We start from the raw sequence: 26474 nt of genomic DNA on the forward strand, positions 1-26474 counted from the left end.
TTTCAATTGCATTGGAATATTCACTGTCACATGCATACGTGAAGGATTTGGCATGCTTTCAGAATGTTGCAAACAACAAGCCCCGTATTCTATCTCGACGTCATGTTAATTCACTTCCTATCTAAGTTATGTGTGTGTGTGTGTGTTCAAGACTGAGAGAACACCTGGTCTAAGCTTCAACAGCTCAGGCGTGAATCTCAAAAGATTGATGTGACGTTACCAGCCATCACACATGGCATGTGACTCCAACCGTCTGAGGTGACTGTTAAAGTTGCCACTTCTGGGCTCCTGTGCGTGTGTGTGTGTGTGTGTGTGTGTATGTGTGTGTGTGTGACAGAGCTTAGGTATGCGGTAGTGTCTTCCTGGTCAAAGTCACAGTCAGATGGAAACTCCCATTCTCACCTGTTTTTCCCGCCAAACCTGCTCCGTAGGCTGTGACTCCGCCCCTCCAATACCTGTCTTGATCTTCACCTAAAAGAGCTGGGCTCAGTCTCTGGAGATGCCTACACCTCTCTGAACCTCTGGGAAAGGCTGCAGAACTTACTCTGTCTCTCTCGGTTTCTCTCTAACTTTTCCCTTCTCTGTGAAAATCTCCTTGGAGATCCCTCATCCTCCCACTTCTGCCCGGATCGATCTCGACCTCCATTTCTCTTCCTCTCCCCCTCCTCTCCGCCGTGTCAGGATGAGCAAGCTGTGGACAGACGAGCAGTTCAACTGCCCCGTGTGCCTGGACCTGCCCAGGGACCCCGTCACCATCCCCTGTGGCCACAGCTACTGCATGGGCTGCATCAAGGACTACTGGAGCAAGGACGACCCCAAGGGCCCCTACAGCTGCCCCCAGTGCCGGCAGTCCTTCAGCCCCAAGCCCTCGCTCTCCAGGAACACCATGCTGGCCGAGGCCGTGGAGCAGCTCCGCAAGGGCTCCCTGAGCTCCGCCCTGCGCGAGTCCCTGAGGAGCACCCTCCGCCCGCCGTCCGGAGCCTCCTCCGGAGGCCGGGGGGGGCGCGCGCGCTCCGCCGGGCTGTCGCCCTCGGAGGTGCCCTGCGACATGTGCCACGGCGAGCGGCGCGCCGCCGTGAAGAGCTGCCTGGCGTGCATGAGCTCGTACTGCGAGGCCCACCTGAAGCCGCACCGGACCAAGGCGGCGCTGAAGAACCATGAGCTGATCCCTCCCATGGGTCAGCTGGCCCAGAAGATCTGCACCCAGCACAAGTACCTCCAGGAGTTCTACTGTCGCGAGTGTAAGATGTACGTGTGCTGGCTGTGCACCAGTAACGAGCACAAGGGGCACGACTGCGCCTCCACCAAGGCCGTGCGCATGGAGAGACAGGTGAGCCCCGGGCCGCAGCCTCCACCTCTGACGCAGGCAGGCACACCTGCTGCACCACACATGAGCCATAACAAACGATCCCATGGTCGTCACTGAATCCAGCCAGCATACAGGTGATACGACTTTAGATGTGGACACAAACAGTTTCCAGTTGAACTGGCCTGATGCAGGTGATCCATTCACACCCAGAAACTGCAATTCCTTCAGTCGCTGTGGTGACGACTCATTGTTCACGTTGAAGTGTTCCAGCATGAGTGTGTGTGTGTGTGGGGGTGTTTGAGACAGTGTCTCATTTGCGGTGATAATGGAGTGTTTTCCCTATTGTGAAGACTTCTTATTCCCAGGAACACACAGTGTGTGTGTGTGTGTGTGTGTGTGTGCTGGCAGTGGTGTTCTATCAGAGGTGGTAATGCCATATTTTCTGTTGTGTTCCATGTGGGAAATCATGTAAGCATGTACAATGACAGCAAACCAAACAGCATTCCAGTCCATCCTAACAGCTCCACCCTTTCTGTCCGTCTCTTTTAGCAACCACTCTATTTATACCTTTTCTTCTATTGTTGTTCAGCCGTGTGTGTGTGTGTTGTAATGTCAACACTGTGTGTAACATGGCAGAGGTTTCCCCTGTTCAGAAAGAGCTGTCGGGGGTGCAGACTGAGAACCACCAGAGGCTGAAGGAGAGAGAGGCGGAGCTAAAGGAGATGAAGAAGACTGTGGAAGCCATGAAGGTCAGCTCAAAGAACACGCACTTCCCACAGACCGGTCACGTCCACCCATCGTCCACTTCACCCATGAGCTCGCGTGTGTGTGTGTTCAGCGCTCGGCAGCGAGGGTCCACGAGGACACGGAGCTCACCCTGTCGGACCTCCAGCGCTCCCTGGAGAAGCTGCAGGAGCTGGTGGAGGAGGTGATGGACTCCACCGGGCAGGAGAAGGTCGTGGAGGCCCAGGAGGTGGTGGACAAGCTGGAGGATGAGATCACCGAGCGGAAGAGGAGGGACGTGGAGATGAAGGACCTGGTCAGGTGCGAGGACAACATCTACTTCCTGGAGGTGGGTTTCTTTCACAGATTTGGTTTGGAAGTATTCATGTCCAGTACTGTCAGATACACACTCATAAATAGATGATCTTCTCCTCTCTGTACGTCAATCTACTGTACTCAGACACTGCTGTATTTAAAGTCAAGCAGACGAGAATGTCATGAAGAGTCCAGTGTGCTGATCCTTCTCTGTAGACGTTTGAGTCCCTCAGCAGTCCGTTGGAGGCGGGACATCTCCCCAGTGTGCTGGCCAATCCCGAGGCTTCCTACGAGCCCGTGCGTGACTTCATCCTGGACCTGAGAGAAAAGGTGGAAGACTTGTGTAACCAGGAGCTGGACAAGATCACCAAGACAGGTCTGTCAGGAGTACACACACACAATAGTTGTCCGAATGTTTACCACTGTGTTGATGTCATTTCTTTCCGCAGTGAATGACACAACACTGTTCACTTTGGGAGACGGCGGTGAGTACAAATTCACAATTCAGGTTCAGGTCCACAATCTGGGGTTTCTCAATGAAAGCTAATACGAGGTTGTTAGCGTAAACGTGACAAACCTGTACTCACTGTCAATCTATTTCATCACAGCCAAGAATGGGGATCAGAAAATGGGAGGTTTCTTAAAATGTAAGTGTCCACTCACTCAACCGCATCTACATGAATACAGCATGATGGTTAACCATTGCAATTGACCTTCTTTAGTACAACAGTACAATGTATATTCACATGGATGTTTACCCCCAGTGCTGTCTGGCCTGGGCACTCGGAACACAAACAACAGCCGTCCTCAAGGTATGTACTGTCTGCCAGTCAGCATCTCTACTGCCCCTCCCTTTGTTCTCAATCACGTGTCATATCCTGTCAACACTATATGAGCATATCATTGTGTGTTGCAGCTCCGACACCAAGTGTTTCTGTTGGGGTTCGGGGGCCAGAGAGGCGGGGGCAAGGTACTGTACACACGGCCACAGCATATAGGAAGGAACTTGCACTGACCAGATAGGACTATGCAGCTAGTAGTAACATTTCCAGTATTATGAAACAGAGACATTCCAGACTGTTCTGTGTTTCTCATCGGACTGCTCTCTTCTCTTCCAGGTGTGGGTCGGAGAGCCCAAGATGTCCGATCCCGTGACCCGCCGAGAGGTGAGAACCCATGTTGGGGCCAATTCCAAATGATCACATCACACACCCACAGACATCGCACACCCACAAGCTGACAAATATGTCGTCTGTAGTATGACTAATATTATAAAATAAGGATTACTGTGAATGGTTGTGCATTGTACATTGTTGTTCATGTGGATCTACTCTCCTGTGTCCTGTTCTAAAGCTGACAGAGGAAACAAAAGTCCACCAGGTACCAGAGACAAGCAGAGGAGAGAAGAGAAAGAGCCAGGTAGCAACATACGCACACACACAACATATTTATTATTACTTCATCATACTGTGTAGCCAACATCATTTTCTCCTTTCTGTTTCCTCATTGCCAGCAGCCCCCAGCCCCAGCCCCAGGCCCACCCCTAGGCCTAGGCCTAGCCCTAGCCCTAGCCCTAGCCCCAGCCCCAGGCCCACCCCTAGGCCTAGCCCCAGCCCTAGGCCTAGCCCCACCCCCAGCCGCAGAGAGTCACATTCTCTGTGGAACCGACCTGAGCCTACCCAGGTCTTCCACACACCTGATCCTGCCCCAGCCCCGACCCCAGCCCCGACCCCAGCACCTCAGGCCTCATCAGGTGAGAATGGATACAAAATCGCAAATTGCATGGATATTCATACATTTTTGAGACATTTCAGATGACAATTTGACAACCAACCTCACTTTTAATTTCTCGAGTCACTCATGTTGCCGTCACATCTCCACAGGTTTCAGTCGGATGGCCTCCATAACGAGTCTGTTCCGCTCCCATCGCCGCACGGCCACACCAGCGCAGCCTGCAGCCAGCACCCCTGCAGCCAACTCCTGTGAGTCCTGACCCTCAAAATGAGTCTCAAGTCTAAATGCTACATTTTACATCTAATTAATTTTGCAGACGCTTTTATTCAAAGCAACTTTTCCTTTTACACTTACATTACAGGACATTGGTGTCCAAAAGTTTAACTTGCCTTTTAAGCACATTGCAGATGATTTAGGAACATTGTCTTATGATAGTTATCTGAACTCTCTACAGGGGGAATGGGCACTGTGGTTGAAACACCAACCGAAGGTGAGTGATACAAGGCAGTATTTTGTCAACTGGATTATTCAGTTCATTTCTGCAAGTCTTCAGCAACTGCTCTGTGTCATAAGCATGTTGTGTGTTAACGATCTCAAACATTTTTCTTTGATTAACAGTTAATCCCGGCCTTTTCTTGGATTCTCCAGTCAACAGCCCTTTCCTGGAAAACACCCCATCCTTTCCTGGATGTAAGTTATTCTGGTCTCCACCTCCTCTTAGTCCCGTCTTTGCCTGAGGATGGTGTCTGTTTAGAATCCATTAACCTGGTTTGTGATCATTCCTCTTGTGCAGTGAGGGAGATCAGCATAGACTGTATCCAGGCCCCAGAACCCAGGACCAGAGAAGAGTTCCTGCAATGTGAGTCGGACAAAAACCATAGCATCTCACATACGATCACCAACAAATCTTGAGATTTCCCCCCCCAGTTCTCTCCACCTGACCGTCTCCCCCCCCCCCCCCCCCCCTCAGACGTCTGTAACCTGGTCCTGGACTCCAACACGGCCCACCGCCGCCTCAGCCTGTCGGAGGGCAACACCAAGGCCACCCTCCAGGGGGCGGCGCAGCCCTACCCCGACATCCCCCAGCGCTTCGACAGCTGGACCCAGGTGCTGTGCCTCAACCCCCTCTCCGCCCAGCGCTGCTACTGGGAGGTGGAGTGGAGGGGGCGGGGCTCCGCCATAGGCGTGGCCTACGGCGCCCTGAAGAGAAAAGGGTCCGACTCGAAGGCGGGGCTGGGCTACAACGCCCAGTCGTGGAGCCTGGAGCTGTCGGACACCTGCTGCTCGGCCATGCACGACAACGAGAAGAAGGACATCCCCGTGGCCTACTCGCCCCGCGTGGGCCTGTTCCTGGACGCCGCGGTGGGAACGCTCTCCTTCTACGCCGTGGCCGAGAGCATGGAGCACCTGCACACCTTCCGCGCCAACTTCACCCAGCCCCTGTACGCGGCCTTCGGGGTGGGCAGCGGGGTGGGGGTGGGCCTGGACTTTGCTCTGGGTCAGTTCAGCTCCCACTCGGACAGCGTCAAAATCTGCCCCATGTGAGGATGTGACCTGGTCCACTGGAGGTTACTGTACTGGAGAAGGCAACCTGTGGGTCTATGACATGTTCACACAGCTAGTCCGTCCATTGACATTAACTGTGGTGTTAACTTCAGGCTTACAATGAGAGACCCCAAGGACTGCACGACTATTTAAACCATATAGGGTTAGTATGTAGAACATTGGCACTGAGAGTCTAAAAAGTTAGGCCCACTTTTCATTTGAACAACTCTTGGAAATCCAGATTTTGTGTTGGGTTATAGGATAGAATAAATGTAAAACAAACGCCACCATATTGTTTTTATTTACTTTAATAAAAAAGAAGCAACAAAAGGACAGTCATGTGACTATTTTACAAAGGGCAGACAAGAGGTGGAGGCATGAAGTCATAACGTTCTCCACCGAACACCGAACATCCATTCTTCACCACCGTGTGGCGTCATCAACCAAGACTGGGTGCTAAACACCCGTATGAATGGACCGTGCTGTTCAGTGGTATAAACAGAGGCCACATATCCCATCCCCTCCCTGCCTCTCCAAAAATATCACTCATTATCAAACAGGAAGCTTATATTCATTAAATAAGTCAGTGCTATTATTACAACACATATACTGTACACACAAACCAACCAAAAAAGCATTTCATTTCCTAAAAATTGTCTGGAGAGTTTTGGTTTGAACTGATGACTAAGAAATGTAGTCATGGAATCCCTTTTTGACAGATAGTCTCCAAACAAACACAAAACCATAATATATTAAAATCTCCAAATGAAATGCTAAATGGCATTCATGGTTATAAACTATAAGCTACATTAAGTGATGCTAAATTAGCCTTATAGTAACATTTGTCAGTAATATACCTATGTGTAAGCAGTAAATGGTATCTAGGTAAGTTAATAAATAGTGCAGTCGATGACAGGAAAGGCCCAGTCAGCACAGAGCATCAGAGAGGGAGGTCAAACCGGGGTTGAAGGTCAAGGTCGCTGGCATAGCCTGAATCCAACCTCCTCTTCATCTTGTTGCTGCTCCAGCCAAATCTCAAACCCGTCTCCTCCCTCTAGTGGTAACTGTGAGTAGCACACGTGTCCTTGAAGTGACCCTCCCATAAGAACGGAGCACAAGATCAGAACCGAGGCCGTTCTCCCTGGATGACACTGCATGTGACTGCATGTGACTGCACCTGAACATGCCAGGGGCCTGAGATAAGGTGACTGACTGGCAATGGAAAAAACTGTGGCACTTCCCTTTAACAGATAGGTCCAAAGTCAGAGGGAAATCCCCACTTGCACTTCCTCCAAAACCACAAATGAGCTTACAAATCCTACTAAGTGCCTGTAATTTCAAATACAAACATGGCTTTAAAAAAAACATCCCGTATAAACAGTGCTGGCTTCCCCTTTAAGGCTTACACCACTTCCTTAAAAAGACCTGAAGGAAAGGAGAGGACCTGTCAAGTCAGACGAGGACTACAACACCCAACTAAGTCGCAACAGGTTTCATTCCCCCGCTTTGCATTCAGCACGGCCCCACTTCCTGGCAGAGGATGCAGCTGCATGCTGGGACCTGTAGGCAAGAAGCAGGCAGTTTCGAACATGCCACGGGGGACACTCATGGTAGGGGGGGTATTGCAAAGTCACTTGACAACAGCAAAGCAAAGGGTTCACCAAATCTTACTCTGTCCCGGCAATAAGGTGCATGGGTACCAGCCTGGTTCCTACAGTAGGTTGGAGATAACAGACTACTACTGATGCTAGCTAACAACTACAGGACGCTCTAAGATCCCCATCTAAGACCAATCCTCAAAATGCACTTGGGGAGATCTAACTGGATTGGATGGGTGTGCACAATATGGAAGCACTTATAAGTCAGTCAAATCAGAGGGGTGAGTTAGGGCCGACACCCCCAGTGTATCCACCAATCAGATCAGGTCTGGACAGGTTGATGGAGAGTAGGGGCTTCGATCGGCTCCAAAACGAGCTTCTATTCGGCACAGAGGATAAGCCCTTAAAGTAGTGAGGCTCTGGATGCTCCCTCTCAGCTCTCTCTCTCTCTCTCTCTCTCTCTCCCTCCCTCCCTCCGTCTCTCTTCCTGGAATAACACACCTGCCGTGACTGTCCTCCTCCCTCCTCCTCTCACTCCAATTCTTCCTTTCTCAAACCTTCTTCAACTTGCTTTGATCCCTTCTCCTCCTCCCTCCATCTCAAATCCCTCCAGAGCTTCCAGAGCCTCAGTGAAGACCAGGCTAGACCGACCAGGCTAGACCGACCAGGCTAGACCGACCAGGCTAGACCGACTAGGCTAGACCGACCAGGCTAGACCGACCAGGCTAGACCGACCAGGCTAGACCGACCAGGCTAGACCGACAGGGAGACGGCCTCCCAGGGCGCAGGGGAGTTGGGAACAGTAGAGTTATCCCTAAACAGGCAAGCTAAGGCTTTGTAAAAGTCTTCACACATGCACACACACACACGTGTACATTACACACACCCTGGCATTGATGCAAACCTCAAGTCCACCCATGTTGTGCTTTCAAAAAAGAAACAAGGTCGTTTAAAGCTCCTCCTTTTGCGGCCCTCGCCCCGTCAGTCTGAAGGGAGGGAGGGTGATGACTGTTCAGTCTCACTCGTCAGCGTTTGAGCGGGTCGGGCGACGTGGGAGGGACGTGGGAGAGGGAGGCTGGCCGGCGGACAGAGCGAGGCTCCCTCGGGCTGCCCCAGGAGGGAGGGGGGATGGCGAGGGAGGTGGGGTGGGGCGGCGGCGCCCCCGATTGGGTGGGGCTGCCGACGGACGCCCCCCGCCCTCCGATCATGGCCGGGAGGCTCTGGTTCCTCCTCAGGCCGTCCAGCAGGCTGCCTCCACCGGCCGCCACGAAGGTGGACGAGTCCTGGCGGGGCGGGCCCTCCGGAACCCGCCCCCGGAGCACCTTGACCAATCCCAGCCGGCGCAGCCTCTCCACCAGGTTGATGGGGTCGGGCTTGGCCCCGGGCGCGTGGGGGGCGTGGCCGAGGGCGGGCGGGTCGGCGGAGGGGCTGGGCAGGTCGGGGCGAGGGGCGCGGCCCAGCCGCAGGCCGTACACGTCCTGGAGGAAGAGCTCCGCCGGGCGCGACGCAAGGAAGTTGTCGGCGGGGACGGGGCGGGGCCGGAGGGGCGCGGGGGAGCGCGGGGGGGAGCGGGAGGGCGAGTTGGGAGGGGTGCCGGGGAGGGAGGGCGCGGGGGGGGCGGAGCCGGCTGGGGCTCGGGGGCCGTCGGCGGAGACCTGGGCGGAGATACCTTTCTCCAGCACGAGCTTGGCCAGGCCGCCGGGGGGGGCGGCGGGGGGGCGGCGAGGGGGGAAGGACTCGCCCAGGCTCAGCCTGCAGGGGGTCACTGGGGTGCTGGGCCCGGTCCTCAGGGAGCTGGGGGTGTGGTCCAACAACGAGGGCTGACAGTGGGAGCTGGGGGGGAGGAGACACGCGTGAACACGGTGCGGCTCAGACACACCACACACACACACACACACACACAGGAAGCCATAACCAAGCGGCCAATCAGAGTGGAGGGAGAGGGCCGTACCTGGAGGTGACCTGGGTGATGTCAGTGGGGTGCAGGATGCGACAGGTGGTGACTGTGTAGGTGGAGGATGTGGAGCTCTGGCATTTCCCCGGGTGTTGACCTGGAGCAGACAAACACACACACACACACACACAATCACTCATCAAAACAAACGCGACTTGAGCTGACCACAGCTGAACGGTGGAGCCTTCAACACGAGGACGCGCCGCGACGAAGCTCACCCGAGTATGTCGTCGTCGTCGTCATCGACGTGGTCATCACACTCTGTGACTGGACGCAGGCGAGGGTCGTTGCGGGCACGCACTGAGGCGAGAGGGCGGTGGAGGTCCTCAGGATGTCGGCAGGGGTCACCGTGAGGTCAGAGGTGGGGAGGTTGAGGCAGGCCGGCGGGGGGGGAGGAGGAGGAGCCAGGGGCGGGGTCAGGCGAGGGGCGGGGACGGGGGAGAGAGAGCGCTTTCTCTCCCGCTTGTCCTCCGGCGTGGACGAACTCTGCACTCTGAAGGTGATCCCTCCTTCCTCCTCCTCCTCCTCCTCCTCTCCCTTCTCCTCCTCCCAGGGCTCCTTCTTCTTCTCCTCGTCCTCCTCGTCCTCCTCCAGGTCGGTCAGGCGGTACTCGGCGTCCTGGGCCAGCGGGCGGAAGCCCTTGGTGACCACGCCAGGGTGGGGGTCCAGGATGGTGCCCAGGTGGGGCTTGGCCAGCTGCTGCCAGTGGTGCAGCGTCAGGGAGCCTGGGGGGTCAGAGGTCAGACTGCTCACATCCAACCCCATGTAACTGCACCTAACCCCACCCACACCATCCAGCCAGCTTACATGTGACATGTGTAATTTGATCTAATCAACCCAAGTCAGCCCCCAGATCCTATGGGAATCAAGGCCTCAACAGTGGGTCTCCACCGTGCTGTGTCCTCACCCTCCATGGGTTTGACGATCTGCAGCTTCTCCGGCAGGAAGGTCTTGAAGCAGCTGGAGGACGCGGAGAACTCTGACAGGTTGGTGAAGGAGGACACGAAGCTGCCCATCGGGGAGCTGAAGCCGCTGCCCTCCGCGTCCGACTCCGCCCCCATGGCCTGCAACTTCCTGTCCCGCTCCGATTGGAAGAAGTGGCGCTCGCACAGGAAGTTCTGCCTGCGCAGGGACAGGCGGTGCAGGGCGGAGACGAGGTCGTTCCCCCCCGGGGCGCCAGGTTGGCCGAGCCTCACCTCCTCTCTGGGCGCGGGGAGACCAGACTCAAAAACCGTCGCACTTTTCACCTGACGCCGACTGAACCGACCCAGTCGTACGGGTGCTCACTTACCGGTCGCCGTCTTGCGATTGGCTGGACTGGAAGGGCTGGGCGGTCATCACTAGGCAGCTGCGTCCAGAGCCCGGGATGGGGGGCGTGGCCATCCCCGCCAGACGCTCCACGGACTCGTTGACGGAGCGCACGGTCTTAAACACGCGCTTCTGGGAGACCCTGGAGGAGTGGGGGGAGGGAGAGAGGTGAATTCTGGGAATGAAATATGGTGTAGTGGATGCTGAGGGGCGTGTATGTGTGTTTGAGTATATGTAGAGGGGGGTGGGGGGGGGGGGGGTAGGGACTGACTTCTGGTCCTGAAAAGCAGTCTCCTCCTCCACGCTCATCTCTCTCCTCATGCTGCCCTCGATCTCCGCAGCCAGAGAGTCCTGCAACACACACACACACTCTTCAGCTAGTCATCACAACGGCGTCAGTCGGGAGAGAGCGTGTGTGTGTGTGTGTGCTCACCATGGGGAAGAGGCCGTAGGGCAGGTGTCTGCGCAGGCCAGCAGCTGGGGTGTTCTTGTTCCGCAGCTCCCTGATCTCCTCCTGGGCCTCCTGCAGCATGCCCACACACTCTGCATTCCTGTCAGCCAGCTCGTTCAGCTGCACACACACACACACACACACACGTTATACTGCTGTCCTGGCCATCAAACGTTGTTTTGTTCAGCAGTGTGCAGGGTAATTGAGGTATGAGATTGCTGTTTCCTTGGTAAACAGATAAGGGAGGCAGAAATGATAGTTCCCTGGAATAAAAACCAGAGTTTATGACACTGTTACACAAGCTCCCTTGTTATCAATCCATGCCACTCTGCGGTTTGGACATTGCTTTCACATGCTGGGCACAGCAGATTAAGTGCATGAACCCACACTCATGCTCACAGACCAGGAAACATTAGGAGGTGTGTGTGTGCAGTACTGGTGTGTGTGTGTGTGTGCAGTACTGGTGTGTGTGCAGTACTGGTGTGTGTGTGCAGCACTGGTGTGTGTGTGTGTGTGCAGTACTGGTGTGTGTGCAGTACTGGTGTGTGTGTGCAGCACTGGTGTGTGTGTGTGTGTGTGGGTGCAGCACTGTTGTGTGTGTGTGTGTGTGCAGTACTGGTGTGAGTGGGGCTCACCTCAGCAGTCAGCTGTCTCTGGGCATCTTTGGAGGCCTGCAGGTGAATCCTCAGCTCCTCCTTCTCCAGAGCCAACTGTGGAAACACACACACACACACACACACATCACTTATCACAACCAACACCCTTCCCCCCCCCCCCATCTCCTTCCATCCCCCTGTCCCTTCCTCTCCATCCCTAAGCCCCTCCCTCCTGCTGCTCCTGCTCCGCACCTCTTTGACGCGGTGCTGCAGGTCCACCATCTGGGAGAGCAGGCCAGAGATCTCCTCCTGGTGCCTCAGCACCTCCTCGTTCTTCTTGGACAGCTCGTCCGACAGGCCCACCATCTGACTGTTGGACTCGCCTACAAAACACACACACACACACACACACACACAGGCAGGCAGATTTCAGGAACACATCCTGTTCCCATCAACCTAAGATCCCCTCTACGCTCCTATAAAGTCTGTCCATATTTATGGCCTGTGTGTGTGTGAGACTCACGGAGCTCCCTGACGCAGTCGCTGACCAGTTGCTGCTCCTTCTCCTCGTAGGTGACGGTCTCGTTCTTCAGGTGACATGCCTGCGGACGCGGAAAACCAGCGTCACACACACGAGCACGGGACCACACGACCTGGGCGCGTGGCCGCGTGCGCGCGCCTACTGTACCTCGGAGCGCAGGGTCATGTTCTCCTCCTCCAGCTCGGACAGCTTCCCCTGCAGGCTCTCCAGCTGGCTGAGCACCGGGGCGCCCCCCGGTGGCTGGCGGTGGCGCAGCGGCGTGGAGCAGCTGGAGTCGGTGTCGCTCTCCTCCTCCCCGCTGGCCACCATGCGCAGCAGCTCCTCCTTCTGCCCCAGCTCGTGCTGCAGCTGGTGCGCCTGGGCCCGGGGAGAGCGCACGCCGCGGAACACGTCATTGGCTCGTCGGGTGTGTGTTTGCATGTTGCTTGGGTCTAGCACCTTTATAGTGTGTGTCTGTGTGGGTTTCGTGTGTGTGTGTGTGTGTGTGTACCTGGTCCAGGGCCTGCGCGAGCTGCTCCTCCAGGGAATCGTTGCGTTCCTGGAGCAGCTGGTTCCTCTGGAGCAGGGACTGACCAATCCGAGCCGCCAGCTCCAGGTCCCGGTCGCGCTGTCCAATGGAGAGACAACGGGAACACGGTAAGCCACCCCATCGAATCGAGGCCATCCCAGTCTGGCCGTGTGAGTGGTTGCGGCGGCGGCGCCGACTTGCTCACCTCGCCCAGCAGGTGCGTGACCACGTCGATGTCATCGTAGGTCCTGGTCATCTGCTCCACTCGCTCTCCGCTCAGGACTGGAGGAGGGGGGGGGGGGGGTCGGTTAGAGGAGGAGCGTGCCGGCATGTGCACGCATACACGCATGCACAAAAACACCATGCGTCGTGCAAAACCCGCCCCCCCTACCAAAAAAGAAACACTCCAACTCCAATGACAAGGCGTGCTTCGGCATGCAAACACAACAGACGAACAACCCCTGTGGTCACTCCTACTGCGGCTTGTACCGCGTCTACGCGCTAGCGGGGCTACGAGATGGCGCCTAGCGCGCCAGCAGACCTACACGCGACGCCAGAGAGAGAGGGGAGAGAGGAGCTCCGGACCCCGCGGGGCCCGCTGGGCCTGGTGCAACGCAGGGAAGAGAGCCCCTCGGCGGGCACGCTCGAGGAGGGACCCCCCTCGCACTCTGGAGCAGTGGAGAAAGGGCGCCGAAGAGAGAGGAGAGGGGAAGTGGGGATGTGGGGAGGGAGGGAGGGAGGTTTCCAGTGGTTTACCTTTGGAGAGGCCGTGAGAAGCAGGGTGGGAGAAGGAGGAGGGCTCCAGAGCGAGATAGGCTGGAGGACGAGAGAGGAAGCGAGGGGCGGAGGGGGGAGGAGAGGGAAGAAAAATGTTAGAAAGTCAGTTACGAACTGCTCGAGACAAGAGCTAGATAGAGAGAGAACTAGAGAACTAGAGAGAGAGAGAGAGAGAGAGAGAGAGAGAGAGAGAGAGAGAGAGAGAGACAGAGACAGAGACAGAGACAGAGACAGAGACAGAGACAGAGACAGAGACAGAGACAGAGACAGAGACAGAGACAGACCCAGAGAGAAGAAGCTCGCAGCAGAAGAAAAACGGACGTCCTACAGACAGCTATGGCTACGCCAGGCTCGGGGTTAAGAGCTGGGGTCGGCACCTGCCTGGGCGCTCCGACGCCGCCGCACTGCCACCTGGGTAGAGACGAGCCCCTGTGGTTAAGGTCGACTCAGAGTCCTGTCCATGCAGAGACTCTCACCTACTGTTTGACACACACACATACACCCCGCACACACACATTAAAAAGCTACACCAAGCCACACACAGACAAGGGTGGCTTGTGTGTGTGTGGCTACAGGCTACAGTGGGATCTTTCACTCTGACAGGAAGTGACACGTTGCATGGCCGGGCAGCAGGGAGCAGTGAGGCGGAAGGATTAGGCGAGCTACCTTCCAGTAATCTGAAGCCCTTGCTGACCTCTAGACCTGGTCGCTCTCTCCCTCTCCTCCCAAAACCGGCTCCCACAGTTAAAAATAACACCGGCCACAGAGATACCAAGAGACACCGCGTGGCCCTCATCAGTATGCCTGCACACACACACACACACACACACACCACAACTGTATACCCACAGCACACACACACTCAGACCCAAACACCATGTAAATGTACACCCTGACAGGAAGTGACACGTGAGCCCTTCCCTCAACACAACCACACACACACACACCTATTACCTTCGGGGAAGAATACATATTCTTCTGTGTGTTGCTGCATGCCAAGGCTAGCACCGTATTCCATCGACACACTTCGGCGGCGGGCGGCCGCCATCTTCCCCCCGAACGACCACGGTTCCACCTCAGACTACATGCTCATGTCCTTTCGCCCTCCTGACTACACTCAACACTGTACATCCACCGGACTGAGCCCTCCACCTGCTCCAGCAGTGACTTCTCAACCAGCAGATAAGCGGAGGTGAACCTTTGCCTCCAACAACCTTGCCTCTGATAAGAGCGTCTGCTAAATGACTAAATGCAATAAACAACATTGTTTCCTCTGGGAGGGGGGGAGGGCTGGAAGGTTCTGAATGAGTGAAACGGGCGAGTGGGTTCTTCTTCCAGCCGCGTGTGTTTACGCCGCTTGAGCCTGTGCGGAACCTCGTCGTGTGGGCTGCTTAGGGGTCCTGTGGACGGGCGAGCAGTGTTTCGGAAACAGCCCACAGGATCTGTTATGCCACACGAGCACAGATCAAGTTACTGAGAGGATTTGTACAAGTCATCCAGCCTTAGACCACAGGGATGTACCACAGGACACTAACTAACTCTCTCTGCTGACCTGCAGTCTGTGGGAGGGACAGCCACAGGAGGGAGTGGGGGGGGGGGGGGCGCGTTGCTGGAGAGCCCCCAAATTAAAATATTAACATGCTATCTCTCTCTGGCTTCCTTGGGCTCTAATTTTAGAACTCTGAAGTGGGGCAAATGCCGCTGCCGCCCACCCTACCCCCCCTGCCCCCCACCCTACCCCCCCTGCCCCCCACCCTACCCCCCCTGCCCCCCACCCTACTCCTCCTGACCCCCACCCTACCCCTCCTGACCCTCACCCTACCCCTCCTGACCCTCACCCTACCCCTTCTGTCCCTTACCCCTCCTGTCCCCTACCCCTCCTGACCCCCACCCTACCCCTCCTGACCCCCACCCTACCTCTCCTGCCCCTCACCCTACCCCTCCTGTCCCCTACCCCTCCTGTCCCCTACCCCTCCTGTCCCCTACCCCTCCTGTCCCCTACCCCTCCCTCTCCTGGCCCCCTCCTGGCCCCCACCCCACCCCCCCTGGCCCCCACCCCACCCCTCCTGGCCCTCACCCTACTCTGAGAAGTGGACTCACACATCCCTCCGTCATCACTAGGATCCTCGCTGTGTGGTAACGCTCACTGTCATGAACACACATGGTGCCTTCCATGTACAGAGCAGAGCCTATCCCAAAGACAGAAACACGCACACGTATAAAGGTTATTCCAATCCTTGCAATAAACGACCTTCCATAAACCTTTCCGTAAAACAGCACAGTCACCTGCAATACCCTTAACAGCCTAGACCAGCCCAAAGACAATAGTGATATGATATGTCTGCATAAACTGCGTGTTTTTGTGTGTCTACACACACACACACACACACACACATATTAGGTCTCCTTACACTGGCAGAGACAAACTGGCACCTGAAGATGAAATCCCTCCAGCAGGCAGTTAAGCCAGTCACACAGGATCATCCTGTGGGCTGGAATGCATGCTAATGGCTTTCACACACCAGCAGCATGTGCAGGACTGGCCCCCAAAGCACGCATTCACCACCATCCTCCTTCCCTTGTTTTGGACGTGCAAACATGCCGTGTGCTAAGACGCATCCCGCTGCCTGGACCTGCACCGGCAGTCTCACGGCGCTGTGCAGTGTGCAGGCACTGAGATGTGAGCAGAGGAAAGTCGGACACAGTCGCACTCACACACACTCCTCTCCTGCATTCAGCGGTTCTATTTTCAATGACCTTGCAGACACCGGTGGAGCATGTAGAGCTGTGACACACACACACACACGCACACACACAGCTCCATCTAAATCCCTTGGCGCTTGCTCACCTTCCACAGCCGGGTTCTCATAAAGCTCCTCATTGTGGATGTTTAACACCGGCATGGCGTTTCTGCTTTCTCCCTGAGATCCTGCTGTCCCTCTCTCTCTCTCTCTCTCTCTCTCTCTCTCTCTGTCCCCCTCCCTCCCTCAGTCTTTCTGTCTGTCTGTCCCGTGACGCTGACCTCCCTCTCCCTCTCCCTCTGCACTCAGCTGCACTTTAATGACCAGATCAGTGGATGCCTCTGTCCTTGCCAGAGACCACACTGGTACGTGCACGAGCAAACACACACACCACACCACACACACTCACCACAAACTCCACACACACACACACACACAAGGGAACAGTATTGTTGAGTCAACACAAAAATAAAACCTGAAAATAGCCAAGATATTCTCAACCAATGTAGAGCAACAAGCATGGTAAGCTACACTAACATAAACACAGACTAGCCCAGCTGTTCCAATATGCACATGCTCAGTTGAGCACGCGTGCATGTATCCACACACACACACACACACATCTGCTACCCTGATCTTATCTCATGCCAATCACATTGTGGAGAGGAGAGAGTACTGAAAGCATAAAAGTTGGGGGAAGGGAGAGAGACACAGAGACACGAGAGAGAGAGAGAGAGAGAGAGAGAGAGAGAGACAGAGACAGAGACAGAGACAGAGACAGAGAGAGAGAGAGAGAGAGAGAGAGAGAGAGAGAGAGAGAGAGAGAGAGAGAGAGAGAGAGAGAGAGAGAGAGAGAGAGAGAGAGAGAGCTAGCAGTTGCATTCGCGCAGAGGAGAATGTTTCCTCTCTCGTTGTGCAAGTTGACAGTGAGACACACGGGCATAAACAGGACATTTATAGAAGTCAACTCTTCGCACGCCCTCAATGACACACACACACACTTACTCATGTAGCGGAAGGTCTCCTCCGCCAGCATTGGGGAGATGGCGTGGGTGGGCTCGTCTGGGGAGCAGCTGGGAGAGATGACCCAGTCCTGGCTGTCGTACAGGTAGAGAGAGCCAGAGCCGGAGCCAGACCCCAGCGAGGCGGACCCCCGAGCCTTACTGCTGCTGCCATCATCTGACGAGGAAGGGAGGGAAGGAGGGCTTCACTGGTCATGGTGAAAACCAACAATAACACTGGGTGTCATACTTTTATTAACCAACAGAGGGCACGACGTACAGTCTCACGTTAATGCAGCCGCATTGCCTGTCAAATAGGCAGGTTTATGTAATGGCGGGAACTTGGAACTCATTGGGCATCTCAGCACAGACTGAGTGGGAGTGGGAGATGAGTTGGAGGGCGAGCGCGTCTTGGTGCGTTCATAATCCGTCGAGCGAGGGGGAGGCTGAGAGCTCCCTTGGCTGGAGCAAACACAATGTCTTCTGCTCCAGGAGCTTTGTGGTTTAGTAGGACAGACTGGGATAACTATGGCAGAAGCCCTGAGTCATACTAGTGTACAAGAGGAACATTGGACCGCTATACACACACACAGGGACACATACAAACCTGTCTCGGTGCTGGACTCCTTATTAACACTCCGGGGTTTCATTTCAAACATGTCCCGCGTCTGTCGTGCGGGTGGGACACGCTCCCCACTCGCACACACGCTGCAGGACAGGAAGAGGGGAGCGCGGCTGTGACATCACATCCTACAGGGCGCCGGCGGGGTCGCGGGACTGGAGGCACTCTCCGCACCTGCAACACACACAGCGTCAGGGAGGGAGGGGCTGAGAGGACACGTGGGGGGGGGGGGACGACGGGAAAGGAGCGCAGAGTCGAGAAGTGGGAGCCCTCGACAAGCTTCGTCTCCTTCGATTCTGCCTCAGAGCACAGCTGCGAGGGCGTCTCTTAGTCAGCCTTCTGAACGCATTCACCGTGCCATCCATCTACCCCATCTACCTCGCTCCCTCACCCTACCATCCATCTGTTCCCCTGTTCCTCTCTCCCTGCCATTCCCCTCCATCTTCCACCCACTCATTCCCTGTGACATTTCAGCGCTGATGACAAAAACATTCCCCGGGAGGAGATGGTTGGGGACACATTAACCACTGAGTGTCCGTGCGTGTGCTTCTGCCCTGAGGTGGACACACGACACACACATGGCCTCTATAGGGACCCAGGCTCCCATAGGCTTCTACATAGGAAGAGGCCAGGGACCATAACAACATAACTGTAAGACAAAGAAAGGCCAGGGGGGTTGGGGGGTGGGGGCTCCTCCTACATCCTGTCTGACACTCTGGAGACCATTCAGAGGCTTAGAGGGATGACGTGACACAGGATGTGAGTTCTTAAAGGGGTGGGCTCTCACAAGGGGAAGACAGGCTGAAGGCCAAAAGGTTCTCAAATTGAGCCTCTGTATACTCAAAGCTGCAAAATCCGTCAGAAGGCTTAGCCTTTTTAATATCAACAGTGCGAGCACTCCTGTTCACTACCAACAGGGTTATGTGCCGAGACTCGACTACACCCTCTGGCACAACGGCTGCTTACTCGGCTTACATAACACAAGTGACATTTGCTTCACAAAACCACATTACTAAACAGCACTGCACTTCACTTTGAAACAGGAGAGGCTGCACATACAGCACTGTTCAAAAGTCTTAGGTACAAATACCAAAAAGAAAGTGTGTGTAAATCAAAACTGCTTTAAGACACGCCTTCTATGTCATGAAATGAATGGACTTGACGTGTTTGTTTGTTTTTCTCAGCGTTGTACTTTTATACTGCAGCACAAGTAAAATGTTCTGCCTTCATATAAAACAAACACAAATAACCCACTCTTGGACTCCCTTCAGACAGCCCCTGTGTCTCAAGGTCAAATGACAGTTGATGGGCCAGGCCTCTCTCTGTCTGCTGCTTCCTCTCATCTCTCCTTCTCTGTTCGGCCGATGACTTCAGAGGAACGTCTCCAATTAGCCCCATTATAAGTCTGACTAACGGACTTCTGCACATGACAGTTCAGGGTCAGGAAGGGGCAAGGGAAGCATGTGACGTTTGCCTGTGTAGTTTCATCCCATCTGGTCACATACCAACAGCTGGAGTCTTGGCCTATTTATGTTCAATAACAACTATCAAAATCCCACTTTGTGGATATTACTGTCCACAATGTAGTGGTTTTATGGGTGCCAATAAAAAAGGGAGCAGCATGGAACACGTTTGCTCATTTTTTGTACTTAACAGGATTATTGAGCTGTTCTGCTAGAACAGCCGATGCAGAAGAGAAACACTACCAACTTACATCATCATGTGCCTAGACTGTACGTTAATGCTGTTATCAAGAGGCACGGACGAACGTCTCCACTGAATAAAAAGCCTACAGTAACCAAAGCAAAGCACGCAACTGATGATGCAACTATAACGTAAATAACATAACACGCAATATCAAACTGGTCATTAACAAATACCATAACCTAAATTACAGATTAATACATTCAAAATGTGCATTTGTGCAGTTTGACTTTAGCGAAAGAATGTTGCGCTTCTAAACGTTTATATTTGTGGATGTTGTGACAGAGAAGATCAGAATCGAGTTATTCCGTAATCTAAGGACTATAGCACAACAAAAATGTCACTGATTTGCGCGGGCAATGCAACATACGCAACAGGACAAAATACGCTGTGATAGCTAAACTGTAAGAGACTGTGCTAGCGAAATCGTTTATTTATAAAATAAAAAAGATAACATTAGGTGGCAAACAGTTTACAGAAATAGGCTAAGCTAACTAGCAACACATTCTCCCATCATGATAAACATAATTCTGAATGCATATCCTTTCTCTTCTTACACTGGACCATGGCACTTTCTTTCGAGACATCGTCATAATTTATTCTCTCAATAATGTGAAAAGAATATATGGTTTACCTTCAGAATGTTACAATTTCTAACCAGTTCAGATAAATCACGGGAAACATGTGGTCCCCGTCAATCCACAATCTTAAACAATGGACGAGGAGGAGAGAAGGAAGAGAATTCGAGGGCAGACAGTTTGGGCTTTGACTTCATCACGTCATTACAACGCGATTGTAGAAAAAGGATTACGGATAATTTGTGTGACAACCTTATGTGTCAAAATAAAAGTCCGTTACTGGTGAACATATTTACATATATCATAATACTGTTCTTAGAGATTAATTTGATGTGCTGAGCTGTTCTACCTTATTGAACGTAGATGAATCAACTACTGCATTATGAAAGCGACATAAAAGTCACGAGTAAAATATTTTACGGATTTAAAAAATGTATTCTTAAAATCCAGACTTTTACTCTCGTTCCTTCTCAGCTACGTTAGTACGTCAAAACAGCTGGGAGTGGAGCAAAATGTGGGTGCAGTATGTTGTTGCAATTTTTACGTTTATGTACTTTTACTATAAATCAGACGCCTAAACGAACTGAAAGGCAAACATTCTATAGGTTCTGCTCATAACAAAATAGTCTGTAACGATTATTTTTGAATAAACTAAGTTTTAGGACCTGAATATAATTACGTTGTCATTATACTTCTGGCTACTCAAAACTTTATTTAGCCAAAATTTGGGACTGTTTTTCTGTTACTGTTTGGCGTGTTTTGTGTGGCTTGGATTAGGAGATGAGTATTAATAAAATGTCATTCTTGATTTAAAAATCGCTGCATACTGAATAAATGGTTACGTTTTCCTGGTGGTCTGTACGGTGAGCTCCCTTGGCATTTAGAATATTGTTTGACTAATCTTGAAATGTCGTCAGAAATTAAATTTGTTCTGCAGGTTAGTCTACAAGTTCCCAACGCCTAATAAAGCAATCTCCGTCCACGTCCCATATGGCTTTAAGTCTGTCCTTGAAATAACGACTCTGCCCTCAAAGTCTCCTTCTCTGTCGGACGTTATTTGCAGTAAATAGACTATTTGCAGTTGGCTTGCCCGCTTTGCGCAGGACTTGACTAGAACACATCTTTAAAGCAACATGAATTGTGTTGCAAGAGTCAGACACATTTGGTACACAATTAAATGAGATCTGAGCATCCGAATTTTTTTCCGTAGTGAGTCGGTGGAGGATCGTTTTTGGGGGGTTTTGATGTCGGATGCCAGTTGAGTGGAACCCGAGACGGTACCAGGTAGTTACACTGCGCACGAGTGCTAAACCGCTGATGGGGGGATCGTTGTCCTGGAAATGCTTAAAGAGATTTTAATACACGAAACACTACCAGAGCTGGTATTACACGTTACAATGTCTTTATTTGTTTGCTCTTTTTCTGACTTGATCATTTTCTAGCGCGTGTCGTGGAAGGGATAAATGCCCTCTCTTGAAGCGCTACCCCCGCAAAGAGGACTCCATGTCTTTCTTGGTAAGGATTTTATTATTTGCTCAGCATGGAATTTGGATAGTGGTTCAAGATGACGAGGAGATTATGCTTTATAAAAATTGCTGATTTTAGCCGGCCTCCAAGAAGATTGCAACTGCATTCGAACTGTGTATAGTCTAAACCCGTTTTATCATTAGCCGGTCGTGTCCATATAACACTGTCTGTGTTATAATTAGCCGTATTTTATTATCAGCTGCCGGGAATATGGATCCAACTACATTTTAATCTATCTGTTGGGAAATCATGAGTGTGGCTAATCCCTTATCCATCAGTACCAGACATCACCCTGTCGTTCCTGTCCCATCCACTCTGCATCCACACAGACACAGCGCTGTCATTGTTTACAAAGTGCCTCCCCATCCTTGTTTCACAAACCACATTCAGTTTTTCTGCTGTGTTCTCGTCCTGCTTTCAACCAGCACCTCTCTCACTCTCCTGTTTCATCTGTGGGTACTGGGCTCCTCTTTCCTCCCCATGGGGAGCTGAAGTGCCCCATCCCTCTCTCCCACCCTCCTCTTTTGGGCATGTCTCACCCCTCCTCCCCCTCTCCCTCAGGACTGCTCCTGCATCTCCCACTCTCAGGTCCGGCCAATCAGCTTAGAGGACCAGTATGAGGACATCAGCCATCAATTCCTGGTCAGTACAGTGCTGTGTCCACTTAGCAAGACCCCCTTTTCTCTTCGTTTATGGGCTGGTGTGGCCAACACTATGGTAGAGGTCAACAGGACTGAACCATTCAGGGCTTCATCGGGGGGGAAGGATGGACCTTTTGTCTTAAACTACAACATGGTCATTGTTGCTGACAACATCATCTCATTCCAGCAAGCCTAAATTGCATTCATGCTGCACAACAGCATTCTTTTTAGAAAGCCGCTTCGTCAGCTGACCCTGGAGCAATCTACCGCAGTCAGTCCCCTTCACATCCCAACCCCCTTCACATCCCACAGCCTCCCCAACCTCAACACCCGTCATCACAGGAGTGTCCTCAACATCACCTTCTTTTTTGTCATCAGTGCCACAGCGCCATCCACTGGCAGACACAGATATCTCACCTCAGTCGTCACAACACCAATAGTCATGTATTCGTTTAGCAGGTGCCAAAGCTACGTGCAGCTAACCTGTGACCTCTTCTTCTGAAATGTTCTACCTCGGAGTTACACCCACCCACCCATTCAAGTGGGTGGCTATAGTCTAAAAGTCCAAAAGACACACTCATCTAGTCTCATTTGTAAACCTGCCAATCATCTCTTTTCACTGCTGAAAACATAATAACTGTAGCTTCAATGTAGCTCTTTCTGTATGCAATATCCCAGTAAATATTGAAGACACGGAGGCTGTGTTTGTGGCTTCATGACGGTGCGGTAAGAGTGTGTGTGTGTTACTTCACAGAGCTCTGATGTCTCAGACTGCACTGTCACTGTGGCCACAGGCTGCGATGACCTCACAGGCCTCTCTGCTGAACCCTCCCACTATCAAATGCTGTCCGAACTCGGTGGGAACCCAAGTCTCTTGTCACCACAGCACATCTCACTGGCTGGTGCAATACAAACCTGTTCTCTCTCTTAGTACACCAGCTATCATTTATATTTACTTGTAGTGAACCTAGTATTTTCCAACTTAACATGTCTGCAGGGAAAGGCTTCAATAACATGAGCCAGGTTAGTATGGCACGCCACACCCCCTCCGGCCAGCTGGTGGCAGTCAAGCACACCAACCTGGACGAGTGTACCGAGGATGAACTCCTGCAGCTGATGGTGAGTATGTAGGAACTTCTAGGGTCAGACACATTTGAAAGCAAACCTAAAACAATATATTTGCAATTTAAAAAAAAATCAGTCCAGCTGTACTGTTAATCCACACGGCCTGTTCTTCAAATTCGACAGTGTGACACCAACCCCTTTGATCTTTCCTCAGAACGAGGTGCTTCTCTCCAGACTGTTCCGCCACCCCAACCTGCTGACCTCGCGCCTGGTCTTCAGCTCCTGCTGTCAGCTCTGGGTCCTCACACCGCTCATGAGCTACGGTCAGTCTCTGCTCCTGCTCTGTCACGCTCCTGCTCCTCTCATCAACCGTCTCCTTTACGGCTCTTCTCTCTCTCTCTGTCTCTCTCTCTGTCTCTGTCTCTCTCTCCCATTCTCTGTCTCTCTCAGGTTCTGCAGACGCGCTGCTGAGGACATGCTTCCCTGATGGGATGAGTGAGTCCCTGATAGCGTACCTCCTCTACGGAGTCCTGAAGGCTCTGGAGTACATGCACCACATGGGTTACGTCCACAGGTGAGCGCAGGCAGCGAGCAATGGCCCAGTTAGAGAGACACATGGCATGGGTACAGCTCAGCGGTAATGAGATTGGCCTACAGATAATGAGGTTGCAGGATAAAATCTCCCCCCCGCCCCCATGTCACTTTGGATAAAAGCTTCTATTAAATGAATACAATGCATTACACAGGAGTTGTTAAGAAGTGCATAATCCCCCCCCCCCCCCCCCGTCTTTCTCTGTCTCTCAGAGGCTTGAAGGCCAGTCACATCCTGCTGTCTGGTGAGGGGCGTGTCTACCTCTCGGGGCTGCACAGTGTTTACAGTATGATGCGGGATGGGAAGAGGGTGCGGGCCGTGTTCGACATGCCTCACCACAGCCCCGCCCTGCTGCCCTGGCTCAGCCCGGAGCTGCTCAGACAGGTCTGTAACAGCGCGACGGCTCCGTGCCGCTTCGTTTGACCTTTTTTCGCGAAGGGGACTTTGTCTTGTACAGCGAGAGTACGATGAGGACTGACCTCTCCCGCATGCCGTCCTCACCCTCACACTCGCCCCCCCCCCTCCTCCCCCCCCAGGATCTCCATGGTTACGGGGTGAAGTCAGACATCTACAGTCTGGGCATCGTGGTCTGTGAGCTGGTGAGTGGCAGGGTGCCATTCCAGGACATGCCCCCAACTCAGGTAATGATACCAGCCAATCGTATGATATGATAGCATTCGATCCCGACTGAATGAAGGCCTTGCCAAAGTAGTATAGCAGCTTGGTTCGAACCCGTCTGATAGATGTGTGTCGGGGGCTCAGATGTTGCTCCAGAAGCTGAGGGGGTCCCACTGCTGTCTGCTGGACGTGGCTCCCTTCCCCCTGGGGGAGCTGGGGGGACTGAAGGTGTCCCGCTCCGGGGTGGACTCTGGTATCGGGGAGAGCGTCGCCACGGGTAGCCTGACCCGCACGGCCCCAGAGAGACCCCAGAGCCCTGCGCCCAAGAACCACTCAGCCACACTGCACAACCTGGTTCAGCTGTGTCTGCAGCAGCAGCCTGAACGCAGGTAAGCTTGGCACACACACACACACAGAGATGCACAGAAACACACACGCTCAGACCCATGGAATTATACTGATCGACAGTACTGTTTTATGTGACAGTTCCAAGCCCATATATGATTTGTGTGTGTGGTGTTTTTGTGTTCCATAGACCCTCTGCCTCCGCACTGTTGTCCCATGCCTTCTTCAAGCAGGTGGGTCTCACCACATACACTTTCTCTCTCTCTCTCTCTCTCTCTCTCTCTCTCTCTCTCTCTCTCTCTCTGTCTCTCTGTCTCTCTGTCTCTCTGTCTCTTTCTCTCTCTCTCTCTCTCTCTCTCTCTCTCTCTCTCTCTCTCTCTCTCTCTCTCTCTCTCTCTCTCTCTCTCTCTCTCTCTCTCTCTCTCTCTCTCTCTCTCTCTGTTGTGTCACTGGAACCTGTTTTATTCAAACTCTCTCCTGGCTCTCTGTTTCCTGTGTGCAGGTGAAGAGGCATACCCGTGACTCCTTCCTCAGTCTCATGTACCCCGCCGTGCCCCTCTCCAGCCCGGACGAGCCCCCAGTCTCCTGCCCCCCCACCCCATCCTGCCACACCCCGACCGTCCCCACAACCGACCCCACAGAAGGGGTGTGGGATTTCTCCTAAATGCCAGCAGGACCCCCATCCCCCTTCCGGAAGTCTCTGACACCTGATAACTGAGCCTATGTCAAGACAATCAAAAACAGCGAGCCCAAACCTTTCTACTGTGTTTAAAACTGACCGTATACCCACCACTCTGAGCCTTTCTACTAGTTTTGTAGTTTTTTTGTATTTGTTTTGAAACACAGATATACTGTTTGGATTGCCAGGGTGACGAGGAGCACTGGAAACAAGATCCAGCTCTGCCTGGATCGTCCAATGAGGATCTCCGTGCCAGGGGGCATGTCTGCCAATCAATAACAATGATGAAAACAATAATCACCTGGTGGGACACACCCCCCTTAGAGGAAGAAAACCAATCACTGGACTCTTAATAAACACTCCCTGCGCATATCTGAATAACAACGTGTAATGTGAAACATGATGTGTTATAAGACTGTGAAAGTGGGGTACCTTGAGAGTTAGGGGAGGGAGTTAACGGGGGAGGGGAGAAAAAGGGTTTGATTAAAAGAAGAAATGCAGACACGAGGGCTGATATGTTAAACGTGAGTATTATATGTACAATACGTTCTTCCTAAGGTAAAGATACTCTCCCTCTCCTTGGTACCAGTGACACGCCTGTTCTCCTAGATAAGAACACTACCATACTGTGCTTTGTGACCAACCTATCCAACACTGCCTCTTAGTAATTCATGTATGGGACTGAACATGTATTATTTGTACTGAAACCTGTGTAATGTCCATGACAATGTTGATCTGTGACTGTGGTTATACTGTGTATGAGTACATATCAAACATGTTAGCTTTATGAGCCTTAGAAGCAGCATTGTAAATACAGTATATTCATTATATTTCTATAATTATTGGTGTTTGATTTAAAGAACCCTTTTCCTCTGATTTGAGAAGTGTGTGAAATGTCAGTAATAACACGCAATACGTAGGAAATAAGAACACTTAGTGGAAACACTTAGTTTTAGGTGACATCATCAGGCGTTGTTGGTACCGCCTTATCAACAGTTTACT

The 26474-nt window shown here is 52.7% G+C and overlaps 3 protein-coding genes across 5 annotated transcripts; 2 read left to right on the forward strand and 1 right to left on the reverse strand.

Annotated features, from left to right (window-relative positions):
- Positions 1–510: 510 nt before the first annotated feature.
- trim25l (tripartite motif containing 25, like) lies at positions 511–5940 on the forward strand. Its single transcript, XM_084667485.1, has 16 exons — positions 511–1330; positions 1963–2058; positions 2148–2381; positions 2564–2723; positions 2797–2832; positions 2956–2994; positions 3112–3159; positions 3264–3317; positions 3466–3513; positions 3701–3761; positions 3949–4100; positions 4231–4329; positions 4536–4571; positions 4700–4771; positions 4875–4940; positions 5052–5940. Exons 1-16 carry the CDS (start codon positions 683–685, stop codon positions 5624–5626), a joined length of 2424 nt encoding a protein of 807 aa, XP_084523611.1. The 5' UTR covers positions 511–682; the 3' UTR covers positions 5627–5940.
- trak2 (trafficking protein, kinesin binding 2) lies at positions 5919–20198 on the reverse strand. Of its 3 annotated transcripts, XM_084667482.1 has the most exons (17): positions 20062–20198; positions 17709–17897; positions 17106–17279; positions 13339–13398; positions 12788–12864; positions 12565–12681; positions 12222–12431; positions 12057–12135; positions 11786–11916; positions 11573–11647; positions 10920–11057; positions 10758–10837; positions 10470–10628; positions 10086–10381; positions 9397–9903; positions 9176–9275; positions 5919–9057 (listed from the first exon to the last, which is right to left on the reverse strand). In XM_084667482.1, the coding sequence occupies exons 2-17, from the start codon at positions 17758–17760 to the stop codon at positions 8250–8252; spliced, it is 3063 nt and encodes a 1020-aa protein (XP_084523608.1). In that variant the 5' UTR covers positions 17761–17897; positions 20062–20198; the 3' UTR covers positions 5919–8249. The 3 variants fall into 3 exon arrangements, with proteins under 3 accessions (XP_084523608.1, XP_084523609.1, XP_084523610.1); XM_084667483.1 differs by lacking the exon at positions 13339–13398; XM_084667484.1 differs by lacking the exons at positions 17106–17279; positions 17709–17897; positions 20062–20198 and adding an exon at positions 16208–16288.
- A 291-nt stretch (positions 20199–20489) lies between these two features.
- Positions 20490–26311, forward strand: stradb (STE20 related adaptor beta). The gene is made up of 13 exons (XM_084668677.1): positions 20490–20519; positions 21216–21289; positions 21448–21520; positions 22094–22174; positions 22928–23030; positions 23171–23292; positions 23453–23561; positions 23689–23812; positions 24043–24214; positions 24367–24471; positions 24593–24837; positions 24984–25026; positions 25296–26311. The coding sequence occupies exons 3-13, from the start codon at positions 21509–21511 to the stop codon at positions 25455–25457; spliced, it is 1278 nt and encodes a 425-aa protein (XP_084524803.1). The 5' UTR covers positions 20490–20519; positions 21216–21289; positions 21448–21508; the 3' UTR covers positions 25458–26311.
- Positions 26312–26474: the final 163 nt, after the last annotated feature.

This window comes from Hypomesus nipponensis, chromosome 12 (genome assembly GCF_054491055.1).
Source record: "Hypomesus nipponensis isolate SF chromosome 12, ASM5449105v1, whole genome shotgun sequence".
Classification (NCBI taxonomy): Eukaryota; Metazoa; Chordata; class Actinopteri; order Osmeriformes; family Osmeridae; genus Hypomesus; species Hypomesus nipponensis.